This window comes from Nelusetta ayraudi, unplaced genomic scaffold (assembly GCF_046127955.1).
Source record: "Nelusetta ayraudi isolate G7.1 ecotype Tasmania unplaced genomic scaffold, CSIRO-AGI_Nayr_v1 ptg000005l, whole genome shotgun sequence".
NCBI classification, from domain to species: Eukaryota; Metazoa; Chordata; class Actinopteri; order Tetraodontiformes; family Monacanthidae; genus Nelusetta; species Nelusetta ayraudi.
Window position 1 is genome coordinate 3,705,018 of NW_027466055.1, and position 24,740 is coordinate 3,729,757.

Here is a 24,740-nt window from a genome sequence, read left to right on the forward strand (position 1 = left end):
TTGTCAGTGATCTTACGAGAATGTGATTGTTAAAGCTTAGACACACCGTTGTGCTGGACGTTGACCTGTGTTTTCTTTCCCTCCTTAAGACAATACTTCCCCGATCCCCATCCAGTCCATGGGGTCCAGCTGGTGAGAGTCGGGAAGCTACAGCACTACCTGACACATACTGAGGAGGCACTTGACACATTTAATCAGGTGTGCTGCAGGAAATAGTGACCCAGTGCAGTGATTCTCTGTTTGAGAGCAGACTGGGGACGGAAATGAAGTCACCCTCTCAATTTGTCTTTTTCAATTTGTCTTCCTCCTCCTTCTCCTCCTCTTCCTTCTCCTCTTCATCCTCAGGCCTATCAGATTCTCAAGGTCACCCATGGTGGCGATCACCTCATGACCAAAGATGTGTTGATGAAGATGGAGGAATGTCGAATTGAGATGGCTGGATGATAAACGGCACCTTAAGTTTAGTGTGTGTGTGTGTGTGTGTTGTATTGTTTTTTTTTTTTTACATGCCCTGTGAAGTGAGATCTGATAACAGTAAAATATTAAAATCATTGCCTCCACAGTTTTTCCCTCTTCATGTTCTACCCTGCAACTCTCATTGTGTCCAAGTTTTTAGAAATGAGATAAAATCCATAAATTCATGAACCGCTTTGTCCAGTTTTAATGAGAAGAGAAAATTTCATGCAGCCTCGCTGCAGGTTCTCTCAAATCAACTCTTTATGTGTCACCAATAGTTAAAGGAGTCACAATAATATGTTTTTTGTGTGCAGAAATGCAGCAAAAACTTCAGTCCATGTGCTGAAAGATGCCTGTTGAAGTCACTCCAATCTTTCTTTCATGAGCTGGATCGTAACACTGTCAAATAAGAAGTTGAAAATTATCATTATTATTATTGTCCCAATGAAGGTTTCACAGCTCTACTAAATAAATTTGAATCGACTAATTTCTTTATTTCCAAGTACAATCCATCTCTCTAACATGCACTTAAAAACACAAACAGCTCATGGAACTTGAAGTGGCGTCCACACTGACCTGCAGAGTGTGAGAGTGTGAGAGTGTGAGAGAGTGAGAGAGTGTGTGTTGCTCATCCTTCCGTCTCTGTCCGCTGTTTTCACTCCTCACATACCGCCTGTGTGAGCGATGCGTGCATGCATGTGTGTTGTGTTAGCAAAGTCAGGTTTTGAAAACATCCACCTCCCCTCCATACATATCCATCACACACACACACAACACACACTTCCCACAGTAATCCCTGCTGTTGTGCGTTACTCTGACAGTGCACGACCTCCAAGATAAGGCCTGAGCGTGTCTTCCATGGAATGTGCTAATGTGTTGTTCCACACACACACACACACACACACACACACACACACACACACACACACACACACACTATCGCTCTCTCTCTCTCTCTCTCTCTCTCCATGTTGATCCTCCCCAGAACATGTTACTGTTCACAAACTGATGACAGCACTTCCTGTGTGTGTGTGTGTGTGTGTGTGTGTGTGTGTGTGTGTGTGTGTGTGTGTGTGTGTGTGTGTGTGTGTGTGTGTGTGTGTGTGTGTGTGTGTGTGTGTGTGTTGCGCTGTGTTTGGTGGCAGCACTGGAGTGATGTTAAATGCTTACTTGAATGCTCAGTTAGATCTCTTCTCATCTAATGGTAAGACAGCAAGTGTTAATGTTTCTGATGTCTCACTTAATCTCACATCTTTTTCATTTCTGCTGTGTTGTCAGGAGAAAATCCTGAACCCCTGCGCAGAGCCATGTCCTGGGCTGCTGCTCCGTCACTGTCAGGCCGGTGTAGCTCTCTCTCCATGTGTGCATGTACTGCTAGCGTGAGTCTTAAATCAGGGCTGGGCAAGTGTTTTGACTGGTGGGCCACAATGCAGTCTAAATTGTTAACAGAGGGGCCTACATATATGTATGAGGGATGTGTAGAAAACATTTCATGTAGCTTTAATGTCAATTGAAAATGAATAAAAGCAAAGTTATACAACAAAATATGTGTCTTTGAAGCCCCAAGGCTCTTTATTGAAATGACTCTTAAAAGACTGAAATAATAGAGGAATGCAGCCGTTATGTGACTGACTTACTATTAACATCATTTCTTCAAGTTCGCTGGGCCGGATTAAGAAGCTTAACGGGCTGCATATGGCCCCCGGGCCGTAGTTTGCCCATACCAGTTCTGAATCACTGGGTGTGGAGCCCCGCTAGGACCCAGTCTAGGAACCCAGTCTAGGGACCCCTAGATTGCTTGATGCAATGGCTGCTGAAAGATGCGGGTGCATCGTTAGACATGCAGAGCACACTGTGGACAAATTGAGCACAAATGGACTCATTACATTATTGGGGAGATAAACCAAAGTGATTGTCAGGATTGACTGAAGTCACGACCGGAGTGGCTGGAGCTGCTGCTCGCAGCCTCCCTTGTTCTTAATGGCCATCGGACTCAGTTCACTTATCACTTATCTTCCATCACTCACAGTCTTTCCAGCTGATTGTCTGACTCACTCACTGGCCCAAGACTTCTGAATTAGATTCAGAGCGCATCAGCGGCTCTGCGTCTCTGCGGCCCAGCCGGCAAGACTCAACTATCACAACAGAAAAGAAAGAAAAGGAAGCAGACAGAAGCTGCGTTTCCCTTACAGTTTTTTTGCAAAATAAAAGTCATATTTCAAAGATTTCTACAAAGTGCAATTGCGATTTGCAGGCGTTTCCACTGAATGGGGTGACGCCGTAATTCTGGCAAAATCTTGCGGGACAATTAGTTCAGGCTCTCCACACGTCGCCGCTTCTTTCTGTCCTTCCTTCCATTTCCTGCCCTCAGTATTTATCCTCTGCTCACTGACTCTCGCCTTCTCTCTTCCTGTTCCCTGCTGCGGGCCGCTGATCAAAGCAGGCTCAACAACGTGATATCTCAGCTTGAAGACTGACGTGTGCAAGCGCACTTAAAAGAAGAGAATGGCAATTTAATCTCTGTGTGTCACTCCGGTAAATCTAGAGGAAATCAAATTGTGTGTCCATGACCGGTGTATGAATGAAGCATCCCCCCCCCCCTTTCCCCACCCCCCACAATGTTGTTGTTGGGTAGCAGATTTTCCTTATAGAGAGAAGTCTTTTATGAGCTTCTCAAATGTCCCTGTGATAACATGAGGTACCGACTGAAACAAGCCATTGTGTCCCTTCTCAGCGATTCATAGTGACTTGAACAAATAACTCAATTCAAATATTAAAACTACAGCCATAAACAAGCAAATTGTGTGTATCATATCTCAGAATGAACGACGTCCTTGTGTCTTTCCAATGCAGCTTTTGCACCAAGTAATAAATGATGGATAACTTACATGCTTTCATGTAAAATGTTGGATTTCTGTGCAAATCGAGCCGTTACAGACACCTAGCACATAGTTGTTGACTGTGCAGTTTGAATAATGAGGACTCAGAACAGAATCTCTTTCAATGCGTTTGTTTATTTACATCCCCCACGTTGCTCTTCCATCAGCGCTAAATGTCAGACCACATTTTTCACAAAACAGTCAATTTATGTTGCATTTTTCAAATTTAAACATGTTTTTTTTTTTCCTTATACCCACTTAATTCCTATTGTTCTGCCTTCACTGAAAACATTTGTTTGTTTTTTTTTGCTTGTATTCTAAACATCTAACAGCTTAGGGAAAACAAATTTGTTTTCGAAAAATCTAGTCTGACCCAGACATTAAGACACAAATCTTCTTGTGAATTTAAAGATGCTACGTGTCAGATTTTCTGATAACACTTCATAGTTCTCACTGCTCTGGCATTAGGAGTTCACAGAATGTGCATTTAATGGTTTATTAGAAGATGTTTTTACCTTCTGAATGGGGAATTTCTGGAATGATTTGATTGAAAAGCTCTTCACCTAATAGGAACAGATAACAAATTGACCCTGGTGTTTATTACTTTGAGCCTTATCAAGTGTTACCACAGTACATTGGGCAGTGACATATCAAGGAGGAAGCCCCTCCCCTTCACATAACATCTTTAATAAGGAAACTACTACAGGCTCTTGAGCGCCCCCAGGGGCTGGAGGTTGCCGAAACATCCACGGCTAATGCATCAAAGATGCTGCGGATGTTGCAGCACTCCCCCTTCTCCCCCTTTACAACCTGCAACATAAACAACGGCGGCAACTGAAATCAAATATGCCAAATAAAAAAAATGAACAAATATATAAAGTATTTATATATTTATATGTGACGTTTGCTCGGCAAAGTATATACAATTATTTTATTTTTTTCTTAAATGCATAGTAACCTTTGATGGATGATGATGTGAAAATAAATATGAAAGTAACAGCGGGTGACTGCTCTTCTAAGGCTCAAATAAATAATCCTTCATTCAAGACTGGCGCGGTGAACTGAGACGGTCAGAGTCACATGACTGGTCTGCTCGCTCAAAAACAACATTGTTTCCTGGGTTTTGTTGCCATCCAATAATCTGTCACTGTGTGGTTCTTTTTAGGCTAATTCTTCATTTATTTTCCCAGTCATGATAAATTTAGCATCATGCCGCATTTGACAAATTACACCAACATGGACACAGCCAGCAACCATTGACTCTTTTGACCTGTTGGCCGACGCGACTCCCCACTCACTCCTCTGAAAAGAGACTCTGGCTGCCGAGTCGAGTGGACGGGACGACAGTGATGAAGAAGAAGCGTTCAAAGTGTATTGTTTTGCATTTCAGAGGGGAAAGCAGGCTCTTTAATATATTTATATTTGTACAAACATTTAAATCGTAAACATCTCAAGCACCATAATGATATAAACAAATTATACGTCTGGCTATCGGGCCAGAAAGGAATGGAACCAGGCAGAGATCTCAGCCTTTTCTTTCTTCAGATGCCCTTCACACCTTCAGTTTATTTCCTGTGAATTCACATCATTTCACAGGAAATAAACGCAATTCAAAATATGTCATCTTTTCACTAAAAAGACAACGTTGGAGCTAGCTAGGTTCTCCAATTGTGCCACAATAAAATCTCAAATAGGGTTATTATTTCCAATCTTAATTCACTACTTTTTAAATTACTACACTTTTTTTTTTATAGTCAAACACCAGAACTTTAAGTTTTTTCAGATTTTATATCTATCATATGTTATTTTTAAAAAAAAATCTTTTAATACTCTCGTCATATATAGTCTCTACATGGTCCCATTGCACTCAAATAAAAAAAGTATAAAATACACACTGACAAACCATTCAGTTACCTTTAGAATGCAAAACAACACAGATACAAACAACAGACAGTGGTGGATGGACTCTACAGTGGGTCCCGGTGGGAAACACTCCCACTCTTACGTGACTCACACGCTTCATTGCTTGAAGAACATTAAAAAAGTCATCTTGTGTTTTGTGGGAGACGTACGTGCACCATAAAGACACAAAATTCAGCCGTGTTCTAGTTGTATAGCAAAGTCAAAGTAAAAACATCCATCACAAGTAACTAGAATTTGTGTTTTTTTTCTGTTTCTTTTCTTTTTTTGAAACCACATGTATCTGTTCTGGGAAAATACGTCTGACTCCTGGTCCTTGCAGCAGTTTTTGAAGGGGACTCTCTTTGCTCTGTCGTCCCTCTTATATTTGATCAGTTTTTTTCCCCCCACATCATTCCAACATACACGGACGCGTCTGTTCTGATCAAGTGACTAACAATAAAACATCACATCAAGGAATGGCTGTGTTGTCCAGGACACTGATCTGATGCTGTTCTTCTCTTGAGCGTTGGCTCCTCGCTCAGTGCACATCGTGCACGCGTTCGGAGAGAAAGAGTTGGTCTTGGTTCTGTTTGAATGTTCACAAGGCACTTATCTGAACTGCTTTACTCTGTTCCTCCCTGCTGACTCTCCCTCTGTCAGTCTGTGTTACGTACTGCACATCGATCCTCCTCTCCTCCATAGTTTCTGCCTTCACGGCAGAAGTTCTCCGTTGAAACGAGAGATTTTTCTTCATTATCGTCAGTTTGTTGCTCCTGCGTCTGGCGCTGCTCGCATCGGGTGTACATTCCTGGACCTTCAGTGTAAAAGGTGTCTCCAATTGTTCTGTTCTCTGAAAGCGACGTTGCATGTTGGATGCGTCCTCTCAGACCGTTTAATGTCTCTTTGTGAAGCCGTCTGAGAGAAACTCATCTGTCTCTCTGATCAGTTTTCATATCTCCAGAAGCTCCCACTCCTCTCTTCTACTGCCTGCCCTCTGTGCCTGCTCACACAGCTTTGAGGAAGAAAGTCTGCTCAGTTCCATTCTTTTGTATCGTTCTTTCCAACCGGCGAGGACTTTATTAGGGGCGTGGTGTGTAGAAGATATTTTTTTTGAAAAGAGGGTTGACTCATCAGGAAAACATTGGAGTTTTTTTTTTTTTTTTTTAATTTCAGACCAATTTAGCTTCGCTGTCAATTTGCCTGTTTGTCCACAAGCTCTCCCAGCGTCTGCCCGTCTACCGATGTCTCGAGGACACGTCGAAGCAGGTGATCATCATGAGGTGGGCTTTGCAGAAGTTCACTCTCGTCTCCAGTTTGTCCGTCACTGTCTCCAGAGCCTCCAGATACTCCAGGGAGTCCACCTCGAAGGCCTGCTGCAGCTCAACTGAGCGTGAAACAGACAGAGAGAATGTCAAACAGTTTGCTGGGACACTGGATGAAAAGCAATGAGGCACAACGGCCACAAAGACAATGACAATGCTGCTGATGTTTTTGTGGAGGTTCTCAGCCATCCAGGACACGCATGTCCCTCAGTGCTACAGTTTCAAAGAACTTCCCCGACACGTGATGTCTACTACTAGAAAGATCTTTCTTTCCCATCAATCATCTTATTTCCCCAACATGCAGACCATGGTCACTCTCACTTACATTCCCCGGTCCACTTGTGCGGCTCCAGCATCAGGTGTTGTTTGGTTTGTTCCAGCTCTTTCTTCAGACACTGGTACTTGGCTCGGACTTCGCTGATTCTCTGCTGCCGGTGCTCCAGCAGGCGAAGCTTGGCGCTAACATACACCACCTCCTGATGCGCAGAGAGAGGACATGTAGTGTCTTGTTTTTTTCTTTTTTTCTTAAAAAACTCACCTCTATTCCTGGAACAGGGTGCTGCGTGACATGTGATTCTGTTACAGCAGGGGGTTCAAGGTTTTATTTATTCACACTTAACAGCGCAAACGCAGCTGGGTGCTTTCGGACACTCAGCAGCTTTGTGGAAGCAGTTGGGGGTAAAGTGGCTTTCTTCTGGATGCAAAGAAAATCTTTATTTCATGCTTTTCTCCCTCACTGACTCCTTCCAAAACATCATCGTGCTCCCTCCTCCCCAGAATACACCAAGGTTTAAGAGTAGGAGCCCGAAACCTGCACCATGAATTCATTAGCATTTAATGCACAGTGGTGCGGCACCACTTGGTATTCAGCTAAATCTTTGGAATTATAAATCACTTCTAAACTGATGCTTTAAGCTAACATAGAGACTGTGTTGATTTAATGAAGAAAAGGCTGGCTAATCACACAGAGATTTTTGATTAATTCACTGTGGGGAAAATCACTGCAGTTAGACTTTATAATCTTAATCTTTTTCTTCTGGACACGTGGAGGATTTAGGGCCTGTGTAGCTTCCAAGGTCTTGCTCATTCAAACTGTCTTCCTCCTCGTCTCTTTCTCCTCCAGCAACAATGTCCAACAGAACATTGCTTTTGGACATATTGCTTTTTAATGCCTCTCTATTCATCGAATCAATTTCAGTAGCAATAAGTGTAATATGCCTGCTGCCCTCTGGGCGTCTATCTTTTTGCTCTTTGGCTCTTAAGCTTCATCCACTCTTCTGCATCTCACTCTCTCTTCATGGTCTGACCTCCCCAAGGCCTGTATTTCCACATACTTCCACCCTTTCTCAATAATTTTCCTTTTTTAACACCATCACTGTCAAATCTGCCATTTATCCTCTGTTTCTTCCCTGCATGAGCTCAGCCTCACCTTGTTTCCTTTTTTGTCTTTCCTCTTCTGCAACCGCTCAACGTCGTCTATCTCGTACACCTTGATCTCAAAGGTTTCTGCTGTGGCGCCGGCGCCCCGGAGATTTGAAGAGGCCGGCGGCCCGAGCGGCCCGTCCACCCAGCATGCACCTGGGCTGGACGAGGAGGAAGACGAGGAAGTGGCCTGCTTGGAGGAGCGGTGAGTCGGCGAAGAGGCGGAGTCCAAGGTCAGCGCTGGGATCAGACGACGACGCTGGAGGCCTAAAAGTAGAAGATCAAGAATAATCAATCAGAGGGATACACAATGGTGGAGTTTAGCAAGAGGTAAGTGCACTCAGAGAAAATGATTGTGTATTATCCTCTTATCTAGAAATCTGACTGAATTTAAATGCTGCGCTGAAATACATAATCAGATGCTCCAAAACACTGGCACAAAAAGGTTTTCATTCCTGGCCAGATGCATTCACTGGTTCATTATTATACTCTACACAGTGGAAGAGTGTTTTGGTTGTATGATAATTCTTTCAAAAAGAAAAAAAATGCAGAGATAAAGAAAGAGAAATACAGATGTGATTATTACTGGACAGCAACAGAAAGAAACGAGGAATACAAAGAGAGTGAATTACTAAACAAAAAAAAAAAAGCAGAAAGAGAACAAAAAATTACAATGGTGTGTGAAGTGAGAAAAAAGAAGTTCTTTCGCTGTTTCATGACGCTCATTGATAAGAGCGGCGGGTCACTTCAATGTACCCGCGGTGCCAGTGTGAACACACCCACTCACATGTGCACGCACGCTCTGCATGGAAATGTGCAGGCATAGCGGCCGTGAATGACGCTTATTCACCGGGAAGCGAGAGATAAGGTGTCTGAGAGGGAAGCGGAGGAGGGAAAGGCTGCTTTTAATAAGGCCGCCGCTGCCTTTAGGTTTCACTGTGGCACCGAAAGGTCAAGCAGAGACATTTGTATTTCATTACGAGGTACGAGGCGGAATCTGCCGGGACGGAGACAGAGCGAGTGTCTGCAGGGAGGGGAAGGTGCCGGCGGAGAGAGTCGAACAAATGAGGTGGTGAGTGTGCGACGAATGAGAAGCGAGGTGGCGACAGGCAGGGGAGAGAAAACATGGAGCTTGAGAATCCAATCTGATTAAAAAAGAAAAAGGGGGAAAAAATTAGATCGTCAGTAAAATGGAGCTGGCTGAAATCTGCGATTCAGTGACTTTGCCCTCTGCCTAACAAACAGTAATCCCCTCTGTGTTTCTGTGCCTGAGCGGCTTGAGGAACGGTATCAGTCGCGCTAGATTTCACGGCGCCGCGGCGGGAAGTGCGGCCCAGCGGAGGATCCTGAAACACACCGGGATGAACCTGCCACCGTCCAATTGGATTTTATGCACGGATCCATCCTCGTGGTAATCCAACGGGGTGTAATTTGTTGGCCACATTAGCGGCCCCGCAGCCCGGTGTGTTCTGGTGATATTCATTACACTCCACACCAGCAGAATCCCTCCACTATTTCACAGTTGGGTGAGCAGGGTCACCTTTCTTTCCCCTGGCTCCTTCTCTAAGCGCAGCGCCTCCCCCCTCCCCCACCAACCACCACCACCACCACCACCACCACCACCACCCCACCTGTGCATGCAGTCCTTCTCTGGTTTTTAATTTTTACCACAGCGCTGCCTTCTTTTCCCCGCTGCATTTTTTAGCCAAGTCTCAGCCCATATTGGCAGAAACCATCATTCTCCCAAATGTGAGAACCGTCACCTGCGTTGCTCCTGCTCTTCTTGCTGCTCTTTGAGCTCCGCCTGGAGGAGGTGGTGGCTGAGCTGTGCTCGCTGAGGGAGTCCTGGGCGGAGGAGGTGCTGCCCGTGTTCTCGCTGCTGTCTCTCAGCATGCTCTCGTAGCCGCTGCTGCCCCCGCTGTGGTAAAACAGGGCCGTCTTGCCCATGGCTGGGGGAAGCTCCCCGCTCAGCACGCTGCTGTCAGAGCCAGGATGAAGACGGAGTTAAAAACCAAACTGTGTGTTGTTTTTTTTTTGTTGCTTTTAGATCAGGGGTCACCAACATGGTGCCTGTGGGCACCAGGTAGCAGCCAAGGACCACATGAGTCGCCCGCAGGCCTCGTTGAGCTGCATTTCAAATTTAATTTTATCCAACCTTGTTAAGTCATTGGTTATCATTTTTGAGAGCTCATTAACGTGACCATTGTCTTCACATTAGATCAGCATCATTAATAATATATAACTCAAGGCTAAGTGAGAAATTTTGTAATTTCAGGAGAGTGTAGCAAACTGGTTGCCCTTCATTTGCTCTTCATTTGTACCCATTAAGTAGCTCTCATGTTCAAACAGGTTGGTGACCCATGCTGTAGATTAAAAGATGGATACTTTACAAGCCACCTGATAACCCGGCGAGCTTGTACCTGTTGTCGCTGGCGTGGCCGCTGCTGCAGCGGTGTGGTTTCCTGGGAGCTGTGATCTTGCTGTAAGGTGAAGGCAGCGCTTGAACCGGCGCCGCCTTCTCTTCCCCTGGACTGCCGGCGCCTGCGCCTCCTGATCCAGCCACGACTCCACTAAGAGCAGCAAACAGTACCAAAAGAAAGGTTTAATGCATCGCACTTTCAAGGACTTACTGTCTTTTTTTAAGTGTGTAGTGAATAATAGAGCTACACCATAAACCCAGCCATTATCACAACGTGCCCCGTATCCATAAAAATTCCCCCAACAATTGGCTAAATGGCTGCAGCTCATGGAATCGGCGCCGTGCTAATAGTAATAATCGCATAACTCTTGAAGACAAGTGCTCCTCTTTTTTTTTTTAAGGATGCCTTATAAAAATGTTACAGCGTCAAGCCCTGTGGAATATTGCGGTTCATCGCTACGCAGCAACATAAAAAGTGAGCCCACGCACCTCGCCAGCGCACCGCCTCTCTCCTCTGCCGCGTCGGCGCCTCCTCCCTGGGAGTGAGTCCTGGAACGGGAGGCTGCGCTGCCTTGGAGGAGCTCCGAGATCCGGCCGTTGACGGCCCGGAGGGGCAGCTTGGCGGCCAGACTTCCTCCTCGACTTCGGCTCAAAGACTGGGTGGACCAGGACCCGGCAGAGGGCGCCTGCTGCGGCAGGGGAGGGGTCTGAACCGAGCTCTGGGTTTGGAAGAAGCAGATGATCAGACACACTACCAGTCAAAAGTTTGGACACACACTTTCTACACTGCAGATAGATACTGAAGACATCAAAAATATGGGGAAGATTTATGTCATTATGCAGCAAAGAAAACGTGTTAAATAACTAAATATACTTTTTATGAAAGGTGGCTATTTTGAAGAATTTAAAAATAAAACATGTTTGAGTTATTTTACAATTTTATTGTTTCCTACAAAATTCCTTGTGTGTTCATACAAAGTTTTGATGTGAGAAACTGCAATGTCAATAGTCAGGAGAATGAAAGAAAAGACATTGAATTCATAGGGTGTCCAAACTGGTAGTGTACATCAGTTGGTGTCGGAAGAAGATCACCCGTTGAGCGGATGTGAAAGGTGTGAGGAAGAATCTCTTTACCTTTCCATTGGGTGGAAGGCTGGAGCTGCGGCCGCCGGCTTGGCTCAGAGATTTGGTGGAGAAGCTCAGAGTCTTGGTGCTGGAGGCGGAGAGGCTCCTCGCCTTGGGGCTGCTGGTCATCAGCAGCTTGCTGACGGCCGACATCTTTGACGGACTCCCGGTTTTGGAGGGAGACTGCGGAGCGCTGCTCAGCCCCGAGCCGAGGACGGTGCTGCCGCTGTTCCCGGCGGCGGTGGGGGAGGAGGAGGAGGAGACGGATCCGGCTCGGGTGAGGCTGCGCCCGGTGCGAGGCATGGTGCTGTCTCCCCTCACCCCCCCACCGCCTCCCCCCCATCTCAGGCTGCCGTCCCTCTCCAGAGAGAAGCAGTCGTAATGGTGAGCGCCACTGTTGGCAGTGTGGACGCGGCCCAGGGAGTTGGTTCTGTTTGCCAGCTGCTCCAGCTTGGCGCTGAACAGCCTGCTGCTGTCGATGCTGGAGCCTCGCTGCCTGCTGGCCGCGGCGAGGCCGCACCCAGACGCCCCGCCGGTCTCATCCACCGTTGAGACCGAGCCCAGCGACGAGACCCCGAGGCCGGCCAGATGCAGGGGGCTGGCGGCCCTGTTGCGCTGGTCCAGGCTGGACTTCCTGACGGGGGGAAGAGGTGGGATGGCTCCCTTCTTGTGCAGGAAGAAGCCCTGCTTGCCGCGGCGGTCCAGGGTGGCGCGGGGACTGCAGGGTGTCGAAGCGGTGACGCCCAGACTGCGGTACTCGGTTCCATTGTCCAGGCCGTCGTGACGGTTGAGGCGGTGCCAGCCGCGGGGAAGACTGGCGGTCCGGTGGACGTCTGGGCTGTAAACACCAGTCAAGTATTCTCCCTGGGCAGCGACGGCCACCATCTCACAGCCGTCCACGACCCTCTTGAAGGCCTCCGGGGAGGAAAACAGCTCGCTGCCGCCTGAGCCGGCACTGCTGTGATCCACACCTAGCGAGCAATTAAAGGGAAAGTGTTAACGTATTTGACAGAGCGACTTAATAATAGCTGAGCAGCAAGGACTTTTGTCTACTCTGCTCCTTCTACTTGGAACGTGTTGCAGAAAGACGGAAAATTGACTGAGCTCATTTCTTTCAATGCAAAATTTCAGTCAAAGGTCACATGGCCTACTCACCTTCCTTCAAGAATCCTTGCTGGTCTGCGGCGCCATTCCCAGCCAGGCTCTTTAAAAGCTCCACCTCCTTCCTCACCGGTTTCACTTCACACACGAGCTCCCTGGACCTCCCCTCCTCCCCGCTGCGCTTTAACCAGGGGTCTTCAAAGTCCATCTCGCTGGACATTGAGGCGACGGCTGCTGCATTGCTTTTTCCGGGGTCTTTGATGGCGCTGAGCTTGGTAGGGGAGGAGAGGAGAGTGGGCTCCTGTATAATCATGGGTTTGACCACCACACACGGGTGCACACTGCCAGAGGTCTTCAAAGAGGAGAGGTTTCCCGCTCCGCCCAGAATTTGGATGTTAGTTTTAGCCATGGATGGAGGCAGCTTCCTAAACCGGTCTTTGGTGGGAGTTCCTCTTTCGCTTCCGTTCTCTGACAGCAGCATGTCTCCCTCCAGGCTCCCTCTCCTTGGGCTGTAAGCAGCTGAGCCCTGATCCTTCAAGCAGAGACTCTGGGTGGGTTCAGGGTCAGCGAGGGCTTCACCCTGCTGGCTTTGGGACTGACTGAAGCTGTGCAGAGACTGGTCGGCCTCGCTGCCCATGCTAAGGTCACTCATCCAGGAGGACATTGGTGAACCGCAGCTGGACATCACTGAGGCCAGGGCTTCTCCTTCTATCCTCAATTTGGCCATGGCAACCTAGAAATTCAGTTAAAACACCTTATTATAAAACGTAGCTTTCCTCCAACAAAAGAAAATCCACCTGTAGACGTGCATAAGACTGACATGTCACCATTATAATGACATGACACCTGCCAAGACCTGTCATGACACTATGAATGCTCATGGTTGTCATTAAGTATCATTCGGTAAATCATCTCACTTTAAATGCCAAGTTGCCATTGGCTGAGATAATTTACTGAATGATACTAAATGGCCACCATCATAGCCATTCATATTCAAGTGTCATGTGATGATTATGACAGTGTCATGTCCGTCTTATGCACACCCATTCAAGAGCTTCATTTTCGTAAACAATTGCACCAAGCTCCTCCAATGGTATCGGAATCTGAATTACTGGGTCTAAATGTGCTCATGATTGTGGATGTTTTTCTTTTTAGTCAAAACAATAATCTGTTCATCTAAAATTAAGATTAAATTACCTGCAACTGCCTTTAATAAAGGACAAACATCCATGAGGGGTGAGTCACACTGACCTCTGCCATGGCAACAACCTCAGTAACCCCTGAGGTGGTTGCACGAACTGCGGGCATCAGATAATCCACCGCGACACCATCTTCAGAGAAGTCACAGATGCTTTCAGCTTGTGAAGCCGAGGGGAGGAGGGTGACGCAGCAGTGGTCGCCGCTGAAGCTCGCCATGCTCGTTGGATGACACGACACACCCTGAATCTCAACTGGAGCTGGAACATCAGGGTTCTCCACGCCTCTCGGAGCCAAGGTGCAAATTAGTTCGCCCTCCCCAAGCGACAGGGGTCCAACTGTTCCACCAGATACTGCGGGGCCTGGGGCTGCGAGGGGAGGAGTTGCACAGAAACCGCATTTGTTGAATGCCCGTCCTTGATCAGCGCGGCACATATGTGTTGTCATGACTCCCAGGGCCGACGCATGATTCATGCGACTTTGGCTGTGCGTCGCTGTGACTTTGCTTGACTAAAAATAGCGGTGTTTCGCTGCAGCTCACCATCCTTGTGCGTGTCCAAGGGTATTGGCGGGACGTCATCGTCACAGAGTGTCTCAGCTGAGCCCAAGCTGGCAGACAGAGACGGCGTTGGCTCTCGGACTTGTGGGCTCATGCCCACTGGAGAAGACCTGGACAGCAGAGACTCAGTGGACGACCGGCCACTGTCAGCAGCCAAACTGTCTGCAAAGTCACAACAACACACGATTGGCATTTTAAATGAATCATCCATTTTTTCTTTTTCTAAAATCAGGGCATCAAAAAAAGAAAAGTCAAATAAAATTGTGTTCCAAAATTGGCAAAATTGGACATCATGAAAGTTAAAATGCCAGTGATCCCTTGTATTGAGATTGCACATTGTGTTTCAGCAGGTGTTCAGGTGGAGTGTCAGGCCCACATTGTTTTATCCTTATAGTGAAGTTGTGACCCAAATTTATTCCATCCATCTATCCACCTTCTATACCCACTTCCTTCCTGCGCTCAGGGTTGCGGGGTCTGTTGGATTCTTTCCCAACTGTCATAGGTAGTACTTTCTATCATGTCTAGTAAATTAGTTATTGACAAATGCCCAATATTTTCTCTATACATATATATGTGTATTAATATATATGTATGTATATATATATATATATATATATATATATATATATATATATATATATATATATATATATATATGTATATATATACACACGTATTAAAATCTTTTTTTGTAATCTGGCCACAAAGCTGTGACCCAATCAAAAGGTTGCGACCCACGAGTTGAGAAATGCTGATCTAAAGCACTCAATGGAGACCAAGGCCTTACTGTCTGAGGTCAGAGCTTCTGGAGCCTGACCGTCCTGAGCCAGAGTGTGTGAGGACAGGGAGGGCGTTGCAGGCATCACACCCTTCTGAGTGTAGACCTTACACCGCTGGGAGGGAGAGGACGGCGGCCTGAGGACCAGAACAAGGACCGGGACATTATCATTCCTGGCTGCTTCTCATTTCTGTCGATTCACACACTCAGAACAAAAACGTAGGATCTAAGTTCCTGTGCGAACATTCACCTGTACTCTGAAGTTTTGGTCAAACTGGCGATGCCGAGTCTCGGCGAGCCCAGTGGGCGTGTCTTCACGTCGCCATTAACACACGCATTCAGGCCCTCGTGGCTGCGAAAACAGCAACCTGTTAGTCTACGGCCGTGAGAAAAGCACAACATTTGGAGACAGCCACCGTCTCCGCTCACCTGTCGCTCAGGTGGCAACTCTTGGCTTTGCTCAGAGGGGTTGAGGTGATGCTGCTGCTCCCGGTGATGCTCCTGCTGGTGGTAACGATTGGCAAAGCGGAACTCTGGACCAAACTGTGGATCATCGTGTGAGCGAGCTCCGCCTCCTCCACGACCTCCTTGATCTCCTGCAGCTGCTGGTCATTGGTCCTCCTCATCGGGGAAGCGACTGCCGCAGGGAAGCAGGTCTGAGCCGAATCTCCTGCGACACAGGCGGAGCCGAGAGAGAGAGAGAGAGAGAGAGAGAGAAAGAGAAAGAGAAAGAGCGAGCACGACAGTCACTGTTAATGCCGACGCTTATGAAAAGCGGAGAACAGCGCTCTGGAACACAGTGTCTCAGTCGTGTGGTCGATGTGTTTTAGTGAACAACCCACCAACTGAGCTGAGAGCAGCAGGAGCAGCGGAGGCTGGCGCGGCCGAAGACGGACATGCTTCTGGTTTAGTTCGCTGTTTGCTCGATGGAACCTCCTCAAAGGGGAATTTTGCCACCTAAAGAGCGACCACAGTGATGGTTCAAACAGTGAGACCGGCCTCTCAGCTTGTCTATCCTGCAATACTGAATAACATTTTGAATGGAAGACAAGAAAAAGGCTTTTCCTTCGGTGTGGATGACAATCAACCTTCTCTCTTAAACTTTCAAAGTTTATTGTTTATTGTTTTTTGTACTGTGTATTATGTATGTATGTATTTCTATATGTTTGTGTAATGTTTTTATTCTATGTGGACCCCAGGAAGATTAGCAATACCAGCAGTGGAAGCTGATGGGGATCTGAATAAAGAATAAATAAAGAAAGAATGAAGAAAGTTCTTGCACTTTGTTACCAAGCAAGCAGTTCAAGTCGCGGTTGACGCCTAAAACACTGAATCTTCTGCCTTGACAGAAACACTCACCTCCTCACTGCCGTCGATGCAGTCCAGCCTCTCCTGCAGCTCGGCAAACGTGTTGCACTTCAGACACTCGCCTCCCTCCTCTGGGACGGTGGCCAGCGGCTGACCCAGCAGCGACTGAGGAGGCTGAGGAGGAGGCAGAGCGGCGCCGCTGACCTGGCCCTCCGTCTGAGCCTCCACCTGTTGGCACCAACCAGCAGTCGAGACACGAGCGAGTAAGCTTTTATTCTTAGCATCGGTTTTATTGTTAAAACAAGCAAACAACAACAGAAAATAAACCACTGACCTTGTGCTGGGCTCCAGCTGGTTGACCCTGTGGCTGCTGCTCCTGCTCCTGCTGCTGCTGCGGCTGCTGCTGCTGCTGCTGCTGCTGCTGCTGCTGTTGCTGCTGTTGCTGCTCTGGTGCTTTGCCTCGAAGCAGCGCAGGAATAATAGGGACAAACTCCGGGGGTCCCTCGTTGTCGGTCAGCTCTCTGTCCGACACGGCCGCCCCGTTTGGCCCGACGTAGATGACCGTGTCACACGACTGCTCGCTGCTGGAGTACTCATCCGGGTCGCTGGACAGCCGCAGCAGAGGGAGGTCCGAGTCGGCGTCGCCGCGGTGGTGGAACGGGCGCAGGTGGGTCGGGCGGCGCATGCGACCCTCCTCACAGGAGCTCTCTCCTCCAGACGAGCTGGAGGTGTATTGCTGAGCAGAGGCAGACGAGACGGGCGAGAGCGAGGCAGAGCAGAGCAGAGCAGCATGAGGCAACATATTCCATTTTTAGATATGAGCTTTTTTTTTCTCTTTTCCTTTTAGCCATTAATTGACAGCTCGCGCAAGAAAGAGGAGGGAAAAGACGGAGAAACAAGCACATACAGACAGATTTAAAAGACTATTTGGCCAATCTGACAGCAAGTTTTATATTTAAAAGAACAAATCAAGGTGATTCCATTTCCATCTATGTTGACTTCTGCTGCGATCACAGTTGAACTTCAGAGCATCTCGTGTTATCAGTTTGTGTCTGGTGAAACGATGACGTGTTTGGAATCCTGATCGCATCACCTTTTCAATCTGACCGCACAGCAGTTCTTAAACAGCCTTCAAAGTGAGCTACCAGTGGTCGTCAGCGCCACGCTGAGCATTCACGATGTGAAAAGGTGAGCAGGTGATTCCCGGAGAAAGTGTTTGTCAATCGACTGTGTAGCGGCGGCTGCGACGAGCACGGAGTCAAACTCACCACGGTGACTTTAGTTTTCTTCTTCTTCATCCGGAGGACGCGGGAGGCGATCTGGATGGTGAAGAGCGTCTCTGAGAAATCTCTGGGTGAGGCAGAGATGTGAGCAATCATGGTGGTCCGGCAGTTCATGTTGCCTAGCGACTCCCTTAGCAACATAGTCAGCTTGCTGTCCCTAGTAACACACATGCGTCCAGATGTGAGTATATAAGACACACTGGACATGGACACAGTCACTCATCATACACGTGACATAACCAGTCGACTCTCTTTTCCGACGTGCACACGCACGCACACACACACACACACACACACGCACGCGCACCCACATACACACACAGGGGAGAAATGAAGGGGAAATTAAAGCTCATCTCAATCAAAAGCCCTGATAAACAAGTTGAAGATAATGCAGTAAGTAACTGTTAATTAGTGATCAGATTTCTTTTTCCTATGCAAGACTTGGCCATTATTAAAGAGCTCTGGATATTATGCAGTCTAATATTGGGAGATGATCTGTGTCCCGGAGAGTTTAAACCAGCAGATGGAGGAGTGAAATTAGACTGTGTGTTTAAGAAAAAAAATCCCTCCTGCCTGGGTGGGCGACTGAAACCTGTGTGTGTGTGTGTGTGTGTGTGTGTGTGTGTGTTGAAGCCTGCTGTAGGCTGACAGGATCTAAAGCCCCACTGTGGCCTTGGTGCCTCGATCTGCTGTCCCCTTTCCCAGGAACACAGCCTGCAGGCTTCACACACGTATGTTGGCAAAAGCACACACACCGACTCACACACACACACTTATACATATATATATATATATATATATATACACACACTCCGATCTTGACCTCCTCTTCCTCAGTGCTGCTCTGCTCTTTTCTCTCCCCTCTTATTCTTTTCGCCTCTGTTTGCTGCCTCGGGCTTTGGCAAACCTTCTCCCATCTCCCTCCGCTCATCTTTCTTCCTTCCTCTCTCTCTCCCTCTCTCTCTCTGTCTCTCTCTATCTCAGCTGCTCCCTCCCTCTGCCGAAATGTAGGTAAACTCATGACTCACAAAGTATTCATTTGCATGTTAATCCAAGTGCCTCCAGGCAGCGACTTTTTATTTTTTATTTTTTAATTTATCAGTGATGACTGCTGTTGGTAACACGATGCTGCCTGGCGAGTTTAAAGCGGCCAGTGACGAAGGAAAGCTTTCAGTCCGAGATCAGCCTCATCACAAGGAGCCTCAACACCTGAGGAGGACACGCTGCGCCGCGGTGCGACTGTCCTAATTACCGAGCACGGCTTAGATTTCCTGGAGTGAGCAGGAATTTCCATGCTAATAACACTGATATTAAAGAGCGCTGTTGCCAGACAGGATATTGAAGTGAGGGGGGAAAAAAACGAAAACGCTGGTGTCCCTGGAGAAATTCCAATTTAGTCGAGGGAGTGACGGTGATAAATAAACACTGTGCCGCTACGAGCCAGGGGATGGGACGGGAACTGCACAAAGTCCCAGAGGAGGGAATGAATGTTGAAAGACTTGGAGGCTTAAAGAGGGATGTTGCAAGGTCTGTCTAGCTTGAAGCTCTGCAGTTCTCGCTTGGCTGAGGTTTTATGTTTATCAGGACAAACTCATGCCGACTGCCTTTTTCTTGAAGACAGGACATCAGGGTAGCACAGTCAACATCACGGGACCAGAACTGGGACAACAAGAGCAGGTTCCTCCCATTCATTCCACCAATCACCTGCAGTCAGGCTCTCATAATAAAAAGTCCAATCCCACTTTTGATAAAGAAAAAAAAATCATACTAAAAAGAGAAACATAAATAGCATTTACTTCAGCATTTTACTTTGCTTTCGTAAGATCTTAGTTTGAATTGCTTGATATTTATACATATATTTTTTTACTCTGCTAGGTTAAAGCCAACACGTCCAACGTTTTTAGTGCTTTTCAATTTCAGTCACATTGTCTTTTGTTTTCGAAATCGTGGAGGCTGAAAGCTTAAAAGCGGTTCCATATGAAGAAATAAACCCTCCGCTCTCACATTGAGGTGAGCAGATTATTAAATTAGTTTCTTGCTGCTGCTCAAAAACACAGAAAGGCCGCTCATGTGCCATGTGCGTGCCACTGACTGAGTATATTCCAGCACTTTGAAGACTGCGTGTGTGACTGTGTTCTTTGTTCACAGCTGTGGCAGTTGTGTGACTTGCATTATTAGACCAGACCAAATCCCTTTAAAAATCCAAATACTTTGCCTCGGCGGTGCCAAACCAGCGGCTTTGGTTTTAGGTGGCAAGTTATTTTGCAATTTAAATGAGCGAGGTGGTGATTGAATTAACCCAACCAGAGGCACACAGCAACGCAGCCTTAAGTGAAGGCTGCGTTGAGAGAGAGAGAAAGAGAGAGAGAGAGAGAGAGAGAGAGAGAGAGAGAGAGAGAGACAGAGAGAGAAAGAGAGAGAGAGAGAGAGAGAGAGAGAGAGAGACAGAGAGAGAGAGAGAGAGAGAGAGAGACAGAGAGAGAGAGAGAGACAGAGAGAGAGAGAGAGAGAGAGAGAGAGAGAGAGAGAGAGAGAGAGAGAGAGAGAGAGGGGGGGTAAAGTGAGGACACTGGCAGTAATGGTCTTGAAGTTTCACATCTAATGCGCTGCAGCTTAAGACTGAGTTTTTCATATAGTTTTTTTCTCTGCTAACTCTGACTCGAGTCAATTTTCTCTGCCTCTCTCTGTCTGTCTCTCCCTCTCTCTCTCTCTCTCTCTCTCTCTCTCTCGCTCTCTCCCTCCCTCTCTCTCTTTCTTTCAGCGTTGGTTTCTTTGCCACTCAGTTAAGCAGGAAAATGGAAGTGATGAATATGTAACAGCAGCTGTTGTTGTTTATAGCTTTGAGTCTGGAAAACCTGCAGTAACTTACGACAACTGCTCCTCTCCACTTCTGTGGCTCCCCAACCTCCCACTCATTTCACCTGATGCTCCTCTCTAATCCATCCATCCATCCATCCATCCATCCATCCATCCATCCATCCATCCATCCATCCTCTTCTGCTCCTCACTTGTATGGTATGTGCTTGCTCCCATTGACCAGGGCCAGGATGACATTGCCGAGGGCAGACAGTGAGAGGCACAGCGGGGCCGAGCTGGATGAGGAGCCCTCTTTTCCTTTGCCACCTCCTCCTCCTCCGCCCCCTCCTCCGCCTCCTCCACCTCCTCCGCCAAGGGCTTTGACATCACAGCTGCCCAGATCCAGCAGGTGGAGACGGCTGCGGCCCCCTGACACTACCCCGACAAAAACAATGGAGTTAAAATAAGAATTGAGCAGCGGGGTAAGATATTGAATATGCTGTGAAACCCATTAGTGCTTAGTGTGGATCACTGTGAACAAATAAGCTGCCTTCAGATACATATTAGATCCTCTTTATCGGCATAGTAGACACAGACCAGATGGACGATAAGCATGTCTTCACTTTTACTGTGATGAATTTCAACATGTAGTCGTTTTATGTTGCAATGTAAAGGAGAGAGGTTTTTTTTTTTTTTATGAAAATGGAGACTGTTTGCTCAGATCCACACTAGAGAAGAATGTCTGTGTGAGGATTTCTGTAAGCAAATCTTATACAGTCTGTTGTGTGCATGTCTCAGTCCTCTGTGGCTGCAACAAACGGCGCTTACTTCCTCCTTTCCCCGTCTTTTCCATGCGGTACTGGTAGATGTGCAGCGTAAACAGCATGTGCGAGTTCCGGTGCTCTTCTTCGGTGGTGTCGGTACGTTGGCTGCTGTGGCGAGCTGCGATGGCTGCGTCCAGAAACCAGGCGGCCTTCTCCGGGGTCGGAGCTCGCAGCTCCGACTGGTTCTGGAGCTGCACACGGCGTGAAAAGAGAAGGAAGCCGGCTGAAGCTGCTGGCTGTTGCCAATGCGGGGGTGATAACAACGGACAGACAGCCGAACAAGAGCGAGGTAACCGTTCAATCTGAGGTGGGGGGACAGGGTTTACACAGGCAGGAAGTGTCCAAACACCGATAAATCTATTTACGAGGAGGATTATCTGTCGACACGACTGATTGGCATATTGAAACAAGACATTTTTCTGATTCGCCCGCAGGTATGGCAGGCGGAGATAGAGGGCAGCACGCATGAGTGATAGAACGAGGGAGTGTGCAGAAAGTGAGAGTTTGTGGTGCTGCAGGATATCATTACTGATGAGATTATGTCAGATTAGTCAGGGATTACACAGATGTTCTTGTATCAGAGCCTCTAATCCTATAACCGTAGACGTGCAGCCACACAGACACACATGAGCTCGGCCTCTGTCACTCCGTCGTCACTGGCGCTCTGCAGCATTCACACAACACGTCATTCACTAATCCAAGAGACGCCTTCCAAAGCAGTAATTATGAGACAAAAGAAAAGATGGTTTAGCAATTAATTCAATTTACATTTTTATTAATAAAATGTCACCGTTAGGGAATTAAAAACATAACGGAGCTGTTCAAGCTGTCCAATTCAAAACCCTAAGAATGCATATTTGAACTTAATCAATATCCATTGTTCTGGCGAGTTATTTCATGATTAAATTAATAATAACTACAAGACTTTTCAATTTTACTGTGCCCTCAAGTTCAAACCACATTTGAAGCCATTGTCTATTTATCTCAAAGGAACCCCTGGAGGCTATAAAACACGACATGTCAAGTATACTGATATACAAGCCCCGAGGCCGTTCACCACATGCGATGCCTCGGGTCGTCACACTCCACACACTTCTGCAAAATGTGTTCATCACAGTGCATCTTCTCATGAATCAGTGTGTGTTACCTGCATGCCACAGATGGGATCTTCACACAGGTAGACTCCAGGTGACTGTCCGTCCTGGAGGCTTCCTGTGGCCACATCTGACAGCAGGTCCTTCAGATTCTCCTCTTTGCCCCAAACCTGCACAGGTACACGCAAGCGCGCACACATGCAGACGTGAGAATACTACCAGCTTGTCAGTTGCTTCATCACATTTACTTGACTTAGTCACATTAATGTCTCATTAAAACCGAGATGACAAGGCTGAATACACAGTCCCTCGTGGAACTTCACACCTTCAATCAAACTGAGCTACACGGTGATGGGGTGAAAACTGTTCTTGATATTGCTCCCGCCACTATTGACCACTTTATTTTTTCTCATTCAGTAATGGCGGTGGTCATTTTGGCACTGACCTCCACGGCAGACACGCGGACAGAGAAGCGCGCTCCCGTTTTCTCCTTCCGCTCATTGATGAGCTTAAACAGCCAGGTGATGGCGCAGGGTATTATGCCCAGACCTTGAAGGGAGTCGTCGCGGCCGATCATGGTGTAGGATTTGCCTGGAGGAGACAGAGAGACAGACGGGGATACAAAACAGGGGAGGGATGAACAGAAGAAGACGAGATACTTCAAGAAGAACAACATCAAAAAGAGTTGGCTGAAAGAAGTGCTTTACGTGTGTGTGTGTGTGTGTGTGTGTGTGTGTGTGTGTGTGTGTGTGTGTGTGTGTGTGTGTGTGTGTGTGTGTGTGTCTGAGATGTCACAAGATGGTTCCATATCCTGCTGACACTCTCACACCTGCTCTGGCTGCCAGGAGCTGGAGATCAAACACACTGCTAAACAAAGCCATATGTCACACCTCACAATCTCTGTGATACAAACACTTAGGCAAATAGTGCGGGGGAGTGGCATCAAAAGCCTGAGTCTGCTAATGGTGCAGGGTGGAGAATGTGTTCACATTTGTCCATAGATATGAGGCAGTGGGGAGTGTTTGTCACCTCCTCTAAAAATTCACGCCGCTCTCACTGAATTTTTTCCCAGTCTTGAAGTGTGGAGGGGGAATGAACAGCTTAAAGCGGGAGATAAAACCTCAAGGCGCTGAAGTAAAGGGGGAAAAAGGAGGTGAGACTTTTCAATAGGCTGTTTTGGGCACCACTGGTCATCTGATTTCACGATGATGAAACAATTTACCGCTTCATTAATTTTCTAACCAGTCAGAGGCACTTCCTCAATCAGAACCAACAGCAGAATGAGCAGCGCCCATCCCCCCTTTTTTTTTTACTTTACCCCCTAAATATTGTGGGTATTAAAATACCCATTAATATAAGACTATGTGTGGTTGACGTGAATCCCTTCCATTGAGAACTACTCCTTTTAATGAAGCTATTTTGTGCTGACACCCTAAAACTGGAACAATGCCGTGATCTGCTGGAGTCTGTACGCACAGGCTTGTGAGTGTACGTGTGCCAACGTCTTTGCTGTTGATACGTCATCCCAGTGACCGGTAGGTAGAATCAAACACACACGTCGATACTGTCAGAGAAAAGGTGAGCGTGCAATGCATCATCACCTCACAGCTGCAGACAGAAGAGCTGCTGGTCTCAAACACTCACACTTCACACTCACTTGCGTTTCCTTTTCTTTTCCCATCTTTCACCAGATGTCTTTATTCATACCGTAACTCTAAACCTGAGCTTTTCCCTCCAAACATTTAACCAATAAGTTGTGAGGACTGGCGCCAGACCACACAACAGCACAGACGGAAGAACACACATAGACACACACATACAGTATGTCAGAGTGTGTATTTGAGCCCTTACAAGTGTCAGTGGGGGGCTAAAGATAAATGCTCCGTGGGCTACTTCCCTCGCTTTAATTATGAGAAAGGTAATGACACTGTAATGCGGCCTCGTTCAGATCTATGGCCCTGGGTGAGCTATATCATGAAGATTTCATCAGCTGCCACAGCATCAGTCGTTTAATTGAAGACGGTGAGGCCGGAGACGCTCCATATCATTAATAGAACCGTAAAATTGATTGGAAGAGCAAACTCTCTGTGATGGATTCCTCGGCAGCACTGCCAGTATTAAAGGCAGCACGTCGTGCCTTTCATCAGGCCCCATCAAACCGTGGCGATAAGAGGTCGGCTTAAAGGGCTTCTTTGGCGAGTTGGAACCCATCTCGTGTCACATTATACAGCGACCATCACAATGAATTACGACAGGTGAGTAAACGTGTATTCTG

General features: G+C 47.2%; 2 protein-coding genes across 2 annotated transcripts in view; one reads left to right on the forward strand and one right to left on the reverse strand.

The window, feature by feature from the left end:
- Positions 1 to 641, forward strand: part of smyd3 (SET and MYND domain containing 3) — a 51,321-nt gene extending 50,680 nt beyond the window's left edge. The window contains exons 11-12 of the mRNA XM_076050176.1: positions 90 to 198; positions 346 to 641. Of these exons, the coding sequence (XP_075906291.1) occupies positions 90 to 198; positions 346 to 444 (208 nt within the window). The 3' untranslated portion in view covers positions 445 to 641. The remainder of the gene's footprint in view (positions 1 to 89; positions 199 to 345) is intronic.
- Positions 642 to 4,709: 4,068 nt separating this feature from the next.
- kif26ba (kinesin family member 26Ba) overlaps positions 4,710 to 24,740 on the reverse strand; it is a 63,629-nt gene continuing 43,598 nt past the window's right edge. The window contains exons 8-28 of the mRNA XM_076050089.1: positions 22,911 to 23,056; positions 22,519 to 22,635; positions 21,376 to 21,562; positions 20,760 to 20,982; positions 17,737 to 17,908; positions 16,803 to 17,204; positions 16,520 to 16,696; positions 16,003 to 16,117; positions 15,590 to 15,830; positions 15,411 to 15,512; positions 15,170 to 15,297; positions 14,365 to 14,544; positions 13,878 to 14,191; positions 12,681 to 13,359; positions 11,535 to 12,496; positions 10,890 to 11,119; positions 10,402 to 10,551; positions 9,745 to 9,959; positions 7,989 to 8,248; positions 6,885 to 7,035; positions 4,710 to 6,621 (exon numbers count right to left, since the gene is read on the reverse strand). Coding sequence (XP_075906204.1) covers positions 6,473 to 6,621; positions 6,885 to 7,035; positions 7,989 to 8,248; positions 9,745 to 9,959; positions 10,402 to 10,551; positions 10,890 to 11,119; positions 11,535 to 12,496; positions 12,681 to 13,359; positions 13,878 to 14,191; positions 14,365 to 14,544; positions 15,170 to 15,297; positions 15,411 to 15,512; positions 15,590 to 15,830; positions 16,003 to 16,117; positions 16,520 to 16,696; positions 16,803 to 17,204; positions 17,737 to 17,908; positions 20,760 to 20,982; positions 21,376 to 21,562; positions 22,519 to 22,635; positions 22,911 to 23,056 — 5,300 coding nt within the window. The 3' untranslated portion in view covers positions 4,710 to 6,472. The remainder of the gene's footprint in view (positions 6,622 to 6,884; positions 7,036 to 7,988; positions 8,249 to 9,744; positions 9,960 to 10,401; positions 10,552 to 10,889; positions 11,120 to 11,534; positions 12,497 to 12,680; positions 13,360 to 13,877; positions 14,192 to 14,364; positions 14,545 to 15,169; positions 15,298 to 15,410; positions 15,513 to 15,589; positions 15,831 to 16,002; positions 16,118 to 16,519; positions 16,697 to 16,802; positions 17,205 to 17,736; positions 17,909 to 20,759; positions 20,983 to 21,375; positions 21,563 to 22,518; positions 22,636 to 22,910; positions 23,057 to 24,740) is intronic.